This window comes from Solanum pennellii, chromosome 4 (assembly GCF_001406875.1).
Source record: "Solanum pennellii chromosome 4, SPENNV200".
Lineage (NCBI taxonomy): Eukaryota > Viridiplantae > Streptophyta > Magnoliopsida > Solanales > Solanaceae > Solanum > Solanum pennellii.
In genome coordinates this window covers 62,020,087-62,032,097 of record NC_028640.1, presented here as the reverse complement: position 1 = coordinate 62,032,097, position 12,011 = coordinate 62,020,087, and the positions used below count along the sequence as shown (strand labels likewise).

Genomic DNA, 12,011 nt, shown 5'->3' with positions numbered 1-12,011 from the left:
GGGGGGGGGGGGGGTGAACCTAGTGCATAGCTGAAACACTATGTATTAAAAATTGCATCTAAATCAGGTTTTAAAAAAGAGGTTTGAACCCAGTAATTCATATGAACTGGGGAAGAATCAGAAACTCAAAAGGGAGGCTCTTCTGTGTTACCTGCTGCATATTACATCAGAAGAACCAAAAAAAAAAAACCCAAAGTTGTAAAATTAAAAGGTTAGGAAGTAAGAAGTTGAATTGAAGGAAAACTGTAATAGGTTATGACTTTTTACTTCAGCTTTTCACTTGTTGAAAATGCGCGTCTCCCGTGGGACAGTTTTGTGCGAGTTCGAATTAATCACTCTCCTCTTGTTCCTTTTTTTCTGAAGTGAAAGTTTACTTGTGATTTCTTTCTTTCATTTGCTGGTTGAATTATCTATTCTCTTTTGTCAATTGTGGACGATACTACTCTCTATTTTCAGGCTTAGTTAATCCCTTTGCCTGTTTCATTTTCAGAACTGTTCAAACGATAACTCTAGCGATGATGGCTGGACTGTGGCTGAGGAAGTTGTTGTCGTACAGTATGAATAGCATCGATTAAGATATGCTCCTGTACTATCAAAAGAGTTTAAAATATGCTCTTGTCATACTTTTTTTAGGACTATTGTTTGAAATGAGGAAAGTTCACTAGCCTGAGTTCAAAGCCAATATACTGAACTCTATGCTATTGTCTGTTATCCTTTTTAACTTTTTAAGCTTGTTAAATCTATATCATGTATTTATTTCAATCTTCTTCGCCTTCTTTTATTTTGTTTTTACCCATGTTGGGTCCTACAGAGGTGTACTTCTCTAGAGCATATATATTGCAAAGCAAGTTTTCACATTCTGATGAATAAATAAGAAATAGTAACTTTCTTATTCTTGACATCAAACATATTAATGTAAAGACTGCAATAAACCGGAGATGAGACATCCGGAAGGACTAAAAGTGTCATGTCTGGAGCCATTTATGATTTTAACAATATACCAATCATATATCATTATAAGTGGGAAGATCCTAACATTAAAGTTAGATTACTATTTCGCCCTTGAAATAAAATACAATTTAATTAAATGTGTAATTATTACTTAAATAGTATATAGTTATCATTGTTTTAAAAACTTTTTCCATTAAAAGATTACATCAATTCTTTACTTTATCAATTAATTATGTCCAGAATTGAGAGAAGATAGAAAGTTGGAAAAAATAATTTAATATAGACCAAATTCATTGGATTGTATAAATTAAATAATAATAGTTCTTTGGCAATTAAAACGTTACCAAGAATTACTGAATAAATGTTTGCAATTTGAATAGGCACAATATAGAATAAAAATTGAATATGAAGGGTCAATCTCCACTATTATACAGGAATCAGTTTCAAAATTAAAGTTGAATTTTAAAGGTCATTATCTAATACTATTTAAGACCAACTTATTAAGATGGATGGTAATCACATGAGATTGGATAAAAAAAGGAAATCACATAATTCAACATAGAGAAGAAAAGAGAGTTGAAAGCTGCAAATGAAGGAAACAAAAAAAAATGTTGGAAGCTGCTAATCAAGAGAAGAAACAGAAGTAGCGGAAAATAAAGTAGATTAAATACAGTCTTTACATTAATATGTTTGATGTCAAGAATAAGAAAGTTACTATTTCTTATTTATTCATCAGAATGTGAAAACTTGCTTTGCAATATATATGCTCTAACTCCTCAAACTTGGCTTTTTTTTCCATTTTTATCAATTCGTATAACTGTAGACTTTAAATTTAGTTATCATCGTGAGCCTTTGGGATAGTTAATATGAATTCAAATTTCTCATTCTTCTTCTCTCCTTTGCTTGTGTATTTTAATGTCATGTGTTTTTTAATATTTTGAACTTCCTTTTAAGTGATTTTTTAAAAATTCTTTTCGAATATTATTTGCCCTTAAATTGCAAAAAAATTGTTTAGAAGATATAAATGTGACTGAACATTTTTGTCAATACAATATTTTGATGAATTGAGTAATAATATTCTCTTTTCTTCTTTTTGAGTAAAGAATGATAATATTCATCTTAATAGGAAAATTTAACAATCTTCTTGAGAACTTGCAAATCATAAATATACAAAACAGAAAATTGTATCATAGATGACTTGCTTTATCAAGTTTATAATGTGAAAAAGTATTAATTATAGATCAATTCTTTTTTATTATTAAAACTTACTTTTAGTAATTAAAATATATTGATTCCTCTCATATAATAGAAGGTTTATTTTTCATAATACATTAAAAATATCAAATCTAACATAAGATTTTTATGTTATATTTTATGAAGAGATATATCTTATGTCAAACTTGCATACAAAAGAATTTAAACTTTGAACTTAACATTATTTTATGTGTGCTTCACTATGATATATTTACTTATATAAATTAATTTTTAATGTCAATTAGAGGAAAAACGTGCAATGCACGTTCCCAGGACTAGTTGTTAAAAATAGGTCCCAAGATCATGTCAATCCAAAGCTCAGAGAACCCATATATCTCATGACATGACACAAGTAATTCCAAAATACTTAGTCAAAAGTTTTTTGATCAAATCAAGTTTGAAAAATAACGTTACCATTCACATCAGGCATCTTTACATTAAACAAGAGGCAAAGACTTGTCTTTATAATCAATTCTTTCCTCCAACATATACATCAACTCATGAGCAAATTACATCAAGGAATCTAAAATGATATGCTTTGCATAGTAAAAAGATGGTATTAAGTCCAAATAGTAGAAATGTAAAAACTAATTAAGTCCATCTCTTCTTGATTCTAGCTTTGAAACCATGTTGCATGTAGAGAATAATTGAGACATTAGGGCAAACTCTGTGTCCATTGATCACTTCAACTTGATAATTATGTATGATAGAAGCAGCCACAGCTTTCATTTGAGTGAAAGCCACTTCTTTCCCTAAACATGTCCTTGGCCCTGCATTGAAATCTAAGAACTTATACGAAGGCTCGTGCTTAATCAACCCTTTCTCCGATATCCATCTCTCTGGCTTAAATTCTAAACAATCTTTTCCCCATATCGATTCCATCCTCCCCATTGCGTACAATGAGAACACCACTCTCATTTTAGGATGAACATGGTGTCCACTTGGGAGAGTATCAGGTTCTAGAGGAGTCTTATGTTGAAATGGTACTGGTGGATATAGCCTTAATGATTCACACAATGATGCATGCAAGTAAATTGAATTTTTCAACTCGTTCACGTTAAAAAGCCTCCATTTTGATGACGATGATGATGATGTCAAGGAGATAATTGCCTCAAGTTCTTCCATGATCTTTTTTTCAACCTCAGGGTGAGTCGCGACTAGCCAAATGAACCATGTTAGTCCTGAGCTAGTCGTGTCACGCCCTGCAATCATGAGGTTCAATATGGTGTCCCTCAAGAACTTGTCATCAAAATTTAGTCCATGATCATTTAATATGTATGAAGTTAAGAGATCATCACAACCCTCTTCTTCATCTTCCTTTGTTTTTGCTGCAACATTACTCAATTCATCGCGTTTCATCGATATATACTTGCTTATAACTTGATCAAGAACATCCCATGATCTAGTTAACTTACCTTCATACCCAATCCCTAGCCATTTTTGCAACTTCCAAACACTCTTTGGCAACAAATGTCTAATGAACAACACTTCGTCTACCTCATCCATAGCTCTCGAAAAGGGAACACGAGGGAATTCAACTGAGAGACATCCAGGATCACACCCTGTAACCAATGTACATGTTGTATCAAATGTAAATCTTTGAAAAACGTCTTGCAAATCCACAACTCTATCATCTCTAACCACATTTTCCAAAACAGGAACAAGTCCATTTTCAATCTTGTCCCAACTAGATTTCACCAAACAATTATAAAACCTTTGATGAGTGATCAAACTCCTAGCTTATTTCCTCTGCCCTTTCCATAAATCCAAATCAGAATTGAAAATGCCATCTCCCAATACATCAAATATCTTCTTAAACTCTTCCCCTTTAGGGAAATTCGCAAAGTTCGCGCTCATGATGTAGTGAACATTTTCAGGATCCACAGTGCCAAGAATGTCCATGTTAGTGAACCATGGACCTTCTAGCAAAAAACTTCTTGAAAAAATTTCATAACATCTTTCATGTATTCTATTTACATTGAATAGTAAGTTTGGTAACATTCCAAGAAATGGCCAATTCCATGGTAAGCCACTTCTATCACCTAAAGCCAAAAATACAAAAAAGCAAAAAATTGCAACAAAAAACTCAAAGTAACCAATTGAGCCCATTTCTTGCTTAGTGTTAATTCTTTTTGGAAGGTTACTTCATGATTTATAGATGATTAATTACATATTGTAGTCTAATTGATACTTAACAATCTACCTTGACGTGTGTATTGAAATATAGTCAAAAAATATGTATCATGGTAGGGTCGTATAAAATATGAAAAATTTATAAGCATTTGATGTTTATTCAAAGACAAGTGTCTTTCATACACACGTTGTTATTTAATCATAGTACTTAATTTGTTATGAATTAAGCCACGATGGAGGGTTTCAATTGATATACTCTCAAATTATATTTAATTTGGGATCGTGGTTAAAAGAATGAGCATGTGTACTAAAGATGCCTATAGATAGAGGATTAATTATCTCATTATGGAAATGTTATGGATAATGTTATTTTCTTTTAATTAGCTCTTTTGTAATAGTAGTATGAAAATCTCCCTTTTCTATTTTTCTTTTGTTCTTTGATCTACTTGAAAAATCTTTTATAATCAATACAAACCTTAATTTGTTACCTAATTGGTATAGTTACCTTAGTTGTAATGGTTGTTTGATGTAATAATAAACATCGGGGACGAGTAAATATTTAGCTATAAAATGTTGTCAAGTTTATCACGTTATGAAATTTTCATTAAAAAATATTTTTCAATCTTGGTAATGATTTGATTGCTTATCTTCTAATAATAGAATAAAGTTTCTTGCTGAATTAGGCAATGGTTTCCCAAATCAGGTAATCATTCAAAATTTTGGATTTTAGAATTGAAATTGACGTTGCATACCTTATGTGGCACAATAATTATTAAATGTGTTTTGTCTACAAAAAAATAAATTCTTTTAAAGCTTTCTTGTATCAAATATGGGGGTGTAAATATGTCCTAAAATTCGTGGTCCGACCAATTCGCCCAAAAATTTAAAGTTGGACAGAAGATAATTTATATTAAATTGATTTAGCCTAATCTATTTTTAAAATGATCTCGAATTTAGCTCAATACCACCTCAATTCTAGATTATTTTAAGATTTAATTTAATATGAATAAATTGCTTGAGATTTATTTTGATTTTTTCGATGAGTTGGGGTTTCATCCTCGGATTGAGGGTCTAGCTCAAGTCTAAGGTTGGGATCAGGTCACAGTTCAAGTCGTATCTCGAGTTTCAGGTTAGAGTCGGCGCTCTAGTTGAGATCGGGTCATGGTTAGGGGTCAAGCCCCGAGTCGAGGTCGATTCTCAGGTTTGGGTTGGATCTGAGTCCCTCGATTAGAGTCAGAGAGAGCTCTAGTTGAGATCAGGTCATAGTTAGGAATCAAATCTCGAATCACAAGTCCCGAGTCGAGGTAGATTCTCGAGTTTGGTTTGGGTCTCAGTCCCTTGATTAGATTCAGGGTTGGGTTTCAAGTCAGTGTCTGTGTCTTGAATTAGGATAGAGGCTCAAGTTATGGGTATCGAATTAGGATCGAGGCTAATGTTATGAGTATCGAATTAGGATCGAGGCTCAAGCCTTATATCCCAAGTTAAGGTCTAGTCTCTGGTAGAGATTAGATTTAGAATCCCAAATCAAAGGTAGAGTCGGTTCATATATCTCATATCAAGGTCAAGATCAAATCTCGTGTCCTGAATCGAGGTCGGATCTCATATATCTTTAATTGTAACATGCTGGTGTCTCTTTCTCACCAGAAAGTGAGATTACACGTGGCTTGTGAAAGCTTAATTTCAGTAGTTCTAGCAATCTCCATTCCTCTTTCTTTTATGTGTGTGTGTGTGTTATCCTAATTGAAAAAATCTACTAATAACATACGTCAATTGCAATTGTATTATAACTACCTAACTTGTATGGCGCGTGTATCCCATCATATAAAATTTTTACAAAATCAAAAAAATATTATTAAAATTTTCTTTATAAGAGTTCTATAAAAAAAATGAAAAAGTGTAAATTTGTTAAAATGATTTTAAGTAATTAGCCGAATTAGTCATCATAATAATAAATCTTATTTGGATGACGATAATGACCATAAATCACTATGATGACTTATTCATGTGAAATCAAATACCTAACTATTAAGAAGAAGTAGATTAATAATGTTTTATTAATAGTTTATTCACAAGGGTGTATTGTTGAAAGTTAAACGGTGTGAAATTAGGTCTCAGGCCTAATTCACACCTTAAAAGCTAGCTCAAAGGGAGGAGGATTGCCCAAGTGTCATAAGGACTCCACCCATCTCATTAACGACTTTTGTCATACTTTAACATCCCACCTTACGCGCAGTGCTTAGTGTCTGGTGCGTGGGTAGACTCTTTATAAGGCTTCGGCAATCCTCCTCCCTTTGAACTAGCTTTTGGGGTGTGAGTTAGGACTAAGACCTAATTTCACATGATACCAGAGCAAGGTCCGTCTCACTCGATGTTGGGACCCCCAAAATCAAAATTATCCATGCACCAGATGCTAAGCACTGGTCGTGACGTGGGGTGTTAACAAATGACAAAAGTCCCACATCGGTGGTTAATGAGATGGGTAGACTCGTTATAAGGCTTGGGCAATCCTCCTCCTTTTGAGCTAGCTTTTGGGGTGTGAGTTATGAGTAAGACCTAATTTCACATGATACCAGAGCAAGGTCCGTCTCACTCGATGTTGGGACCCCCAAAATCAAAATTATCCATGCACCAGATGCTAAGCACTGGTCGTGACGTGGGGTGTTAACAAATGGCAAAAGTCCCACATCGGGGGTTAATGAGATGGGTAGACTCGTTATAAGGCTTGGGCAATCCTCCTCCTTTTGAGCTAGCTTTTGGGGTGTGAGTTAGGTCTAAGATCTAATTTCACAAACGGAATTATTAGTAGTTCAGTTAATTAGTTATCTGAAAATTTTTATTTAGTATTGATGGTGATGGTGACCATGATGACGATTCATTCCTCTGAAATAAAAAACGTAACTAAGAAGAAGTAGATTAGTATTGTCTTATTAATAATTTGTTCATGAGGTGTAAAATATTGTCTAGAATTGTTGAAAGTTAACGAAAAAATTAGTAGTTCAGTAAATTAATTATTTAATTTTTTTATATTCTCGATGATGATGTGACCACCATGATGACTCATTCATGTGAAATCAAATACGTAACTAAGAAGAAGTAGAGTAGTAATGTCTTATTAATAGTTTATTCATGAGGGTGTAAAATATTATCTTGAGTTATTAGAAGTTCAATGAAAATATTATGAACGTAACTAAAGAAGCTCAATCAACACCATGAATGAGAAATTTAGAAGAGAAAGAAAAAGAAGAGAAGAGAAGAGAGGAACACGTTTTTTTTAATCTGAATTGTTTCTTTACATAATGAGGAAGTAGTTACTTATATAAACATGTAACTAATCTTACAGAAAGTAGTTATAACAACTATACAGTAAAAAGACTAATCTGCCCTTATTATTGCTAACTAACCTTCACCCTTAGTCTCACCTACTTATATCACAACACTCCCCTTCAAACTAGGTGGTGCAAAAATATCTAACACTCCTAGTTTGGATAATACGTGTTCATGTTGAAGTCTAGATAACGCTTTTGTAATCACATCTGTAGGCTGATTTCTTGTGGAAATATAACTTACATTGATCAGTCATTCTTTGTATTTCTCCCTTATAAAGTGACAATCGATCAATATGCTTTGTTCATTCGTGATACACTGGATTTGCAGCAATTTGAATGGTTGATTTGCTGTCACTATACACATGCACTGGTAATTGTACTTCAGCTCCTACTTCTTTCAGTAATCCAAGCAACCATACTAATTCTAAAACAGTGGAGGCAAGACTCCTATATTCAGCTTCAGCTGAACTCTTTGAGACTATAGTTTGTTTCTTTGTCTTCCAAGAAACTAGTGACTGACCAACCTTTACCATGTATCCTGTTACAGACTTTCTGGTCAGCACACAAGAAGCCCAATCAGCATCACAAAATGTTGTCACCAAACCATCTGAACTGCTAGATAACAATAAACCTTGACCAGATTGTCTCTTTATATATCTAATCACTCTTAATGCAACATCAAATGTGACTTATTCGGCTTCTGTAGGAATTGACTAAGAGTTTGTGTACTAAATGTTATGTCAGGTCTGGTCATATTTAGATACAATAACTTGCCAATTAATCTTTGACACATTGTTTGATCCACAAGTGGATCATCTTCCCCTACTTGTTCCTTCTTTACATGTTCATCATACACCTTTGATGTAAGTTTAACATTGATGTCAATAGGTGTACCTACAGGTTTGGCTGCTGTCATTCCAACTTCAAATATTAGTTCAAGAGCATACTTCCTTTGATGCATCAATATACCAACATTTGATCTAGTGAATTCCATTCTCAAGAAATACTTTAATTCACCTAGATCCTTCATCTTGAAGGCTTGTTGTAATGCTTCTTTTGTATCTTGTATTAGCTTTAGACTGCTGCCAGTGATCAACATATCATCCACATAACAAGAACTATAATGATCCCCTCTTCTGCTTGTTAATAAACAATGAATGATCATGTTGACACTGCTGAAACTTTAGTTTGAGAAGTGCTTCAGTCAACTTATGGTTCCATTGTCTAGGTTTTTTGTGACCATAGAAGGATTTGGTCAGCCTACATACCTTTTTCCCTTGACTGACAAAGCCCCGAGGCAATTGCATATATATCACATCATTTGATGGATATGCCAATGTCTTGAAGCAGCAAGAGAAACAATGGTTCTAACTGTAACCATTTTCACAACAAGAGAAAAAGTTTTCTTGTAGTCTATAGCTTCCTGCTGACTATACCCCTTAGCAACCAGTCTAGCTTTGAATCTTTCAACCTCTCCAATTGATTTATACTTCAGCTTATAAATCCATCGACAGCCTATAGGTTTCTTCCCTTGGAGTAGATCAGTGATTACCCAAGTATTGTTACTTTTAAGAGCCTGTATTTCAAATTTCATGGCATCCACCCACCTTTTATCCGTAACAGCCTCAGAATAGGTATCATGCTCCTTTATTTGAGAAGTAACAGCAATATAAGCTTGATAAGGAGAAGATAGATGATCATAACACAGATAATTGCACATAGGATAGGGAACAGGTTTACTGAGAGTACATGAAACAAAATCCTTCAGCCATAATGGAGATTGTTTTTGCCTAGAAGATCTTCTAACACCAGGTTTTTGAGAAGTCTCCTCAACAATCTCTGATGCTATAACATCAGTATCTACTTCAGAAACATGTTTTGAAGAACATATAGGTAACTCAAACTCCATTGTCTGATCATCATATGAACAATCAGAAGCAGGAACATAGTGAGACATCATATGCTCTAAATTTGCAGACTCACGCATGGAGTCTGTAAACACCTTTTCTTGAACTGGACTGGACATCTGAACAAAAAGAAACTGATCCTCTCTAAACAACACATCTCTACTAATAAAAATGACTTTTCTTCTAGATCAAGTAACATATATCCTTTCTGAATTTTTGAATATCCCATAAGAACAACAGAACTGGATCTTGGCAAAATCTTGTCATGTTCAGTCAGTTGTTTAGCATAGCACAAACAACCAATAGTTTTGAGATGAGTCAATACTGGTTTGCTATTATACAACCTTTCATAAGGTGTCTCATAACCAAGCACACTACTAGGTAACCTGTTAATGATATAAGCAGTAGCTAACACACATTAACCCCAATAACACACTAGTATATTAGCCTGAAACCTGAGTGCTCTTGTGACCTCAAGTAAATGCCTATGTTTCCTCTCAGCAACACCACTTTGTTGAGGAGTATAAGGACATGATTGTTGATGTACAATACCCATATCTTTGAACATATTAACACATACTGAGTTCACAAACTCAGTACCATTGTCAGACCTCAATATTTTGACTCCCTTACCAAATTGAGTTTTAACATATACAAGATACTCTCTAATAAAAACACAAACAGCTGATTTATGTTTAAGCAAGACTAGCCAAGTCATTCTTGAAAAATCATCAACAATAGTAAGAAAATACTTGCTACCATCAACTGTAGGTACAACATAAGGACCCCAAACATCAACATGTATCAAGTCAAAACAAGCTACACTTTTAATACCACTCACAGGAAATGCTAGCCTTATTTAGCATAGGGACATACAGAACATTCTGACAAAGAACATCACGTTTGTTGATTCACACCAAACAGTCTTGAAAGAACTGCAGAAGACACATGTCCTAACCTTTGATGCCACAACTTCATGTCTACTGTCTTTGATTGTTGACAGCAAGATCAACTTCCTTTTCATTACTGGACCTTGACTCAATTTCATTGTTTAAATGTTGCATGAACAAGTATAGACCACCTTCTTCTTTACCAACTTCCTTCACCTTCCCATTGAAGAGTTCCTGGAACACACAAAAATTAGGAAAAAAGGTGACACAGCAACCTAATTCCTTTGTGACTTGACTAACTGATAATAGATTATACTTGAACTCAGGAACATGTAACACATTAGTGATCACACTTCTGTGTAATAAGGCACATGAACCAACATGAGATACTAGAGTGATAGTACCATTTGGAAGATACACAGGTTTAACTTTTGAGAGCTTTGACACTGAGCATTTCATCATCATATCTAAGCTAGAAACCATGTGATTTATTGCTCCTGTATAAATAATCCACACTTGATTATGATCAATAACAAAAGTATTTTTACCTGTTGTACTAGCAGTGTTGCATTGGAAACAGTAGGTGCATGTGACTTTTGTTGAACCATTTTCAAAATGTGATCATACTGGTCTTTTGTAAAGGTGCAACCTTGTAGCATCTGTTGAACCTCTTTGTCAGCCTGAATGAATTTGGAATTGACAGTAGATCCCTCAGAACTGTGTTATTGTGGATTAGATGAAACTCCTCATCCTGGTGGAGGAATGCTATTGTTGAGACCATATGTCAAATTTTCCTAAGCTGATGAATATTGATTACCAGTTGGGAACTTGAATCTCCTTGCACCTGTCTTTTTGACCTACACTATGTTTGGGTCATTGTTATCCATTGTATTGTATTGTATCGTTATTATACCTACAATGTTTGTTTTGATTGTTACTTAAAATGAATCATACTGTATCTTTAAATTTCATTGTTACGTAACAATGGAAACTCCTATTTTATGGAACAACCAATTTGGTGTGTTTCCATTGTTATTTAATTTCTTTTTCCAATTATATCTTTACATAATATTTCAAAATATTATTTTACCCTTTACCTTAATTATTTAAACCTATTCAAACCTACTACCCTAGAATAAATAAGGATATTTAAGTAAATTTATAAATTACAATACAGTATGATACAATCAAACTAAACAATTAAAATGTTACTAAACAACAAAAAACAATACAATCTAGCCAAACATTGTATCTACCATACAATACAATACAATAGAGTATAATACAATACAATACATTATGAAACAATGGGTAACAATGATCCAAACAAAGTGTTAAAGTCAGGAGGATAATCTACCACTTTGTAACAGAACTCTTTGCTATGACCTATGCATTTGCAAAAATCACATATCAATATTGAATTCCTCTTAAACTTCTTATTCACACCTGAGCTATTACTATCACCTGAACTGCTACCAACTTTTGAGTACATAGCAACAGATGAATCCGAGCTAATAGAAGTCATTTCCAAGTTGGTAGTACAGCTTACC

General features: G+C 33.7%; 2 protein-coding genes and 1 pseudogene across 2 annotated transcripts in view; 1 reads left to right on the top strand and 2 right to left on the bottom strand.

The window, feature by feature from the left end:
- Window positions 1-781, top strand: part of LOC107015759 (probable 20S rRNA accumulation protein 4) — a 6,458-nt gene extending 5,677 nt beyond the window's left edge. The window contains exon 8 of the mRNA XM_015216159.2: window positions 491-781. Within this exon, the coding sequence (XP_015071645.1) occupies window positions 491-565 (75 nt within the window). The 3' untranslated portion in view covers window positions 566-781. The remainder of the gene's footprint in view (window positions 1-490) is intronic.
- A 2,003-nt stretch (window positions 782-2,784) lies between these two features.
- Window positions 2,785-4,314, bottom strand: LOC107016889 (annotated as a pseudogene).
- Window positions 4,315-7,966: 3,652 nt separating this feature from the next.
- On the bottom strand, window positions 7,967-8,763 carry LOC107016888 (uncharacterized mitochondrial protein AtMg00810-like). Its single transcript, XM_015217211.1, has 2 exons — window positions 8,429-8,763; window positions 7,967-8,321 (listed from the first exon to the last, which is right to left on the bottom strand). The coding sequence occupies exons 1-2, from the start codon at window positions 8,761-8,763 to the stop codon at window positions 7,967-7,969; spliced, it is 690 nt and encodes a 229-aa protein (XP_015072697.1).
- Window positions 8,764-12,011: the final 3,248 nt, after the last annotated feature.

What these genes read in the sequence shown, in the direction of transcription:
- LOC107016888 (XM_015217211.1), bottom strand. Translation starts at nt 8,763, where the DNA reads ATGTTGATCACTGGCAGCAGTCTAAAGCTAATACAAGATACAAAAGAA. An exon ending in AGATTAATTGGCAAGTTATT is followed by an intron (nt 8,322 to 8,428) that starts GTATCTAAATAT and finishes AAGAGTGATTAG; the next exon opens with ATATATAAAGAGACAATCTG.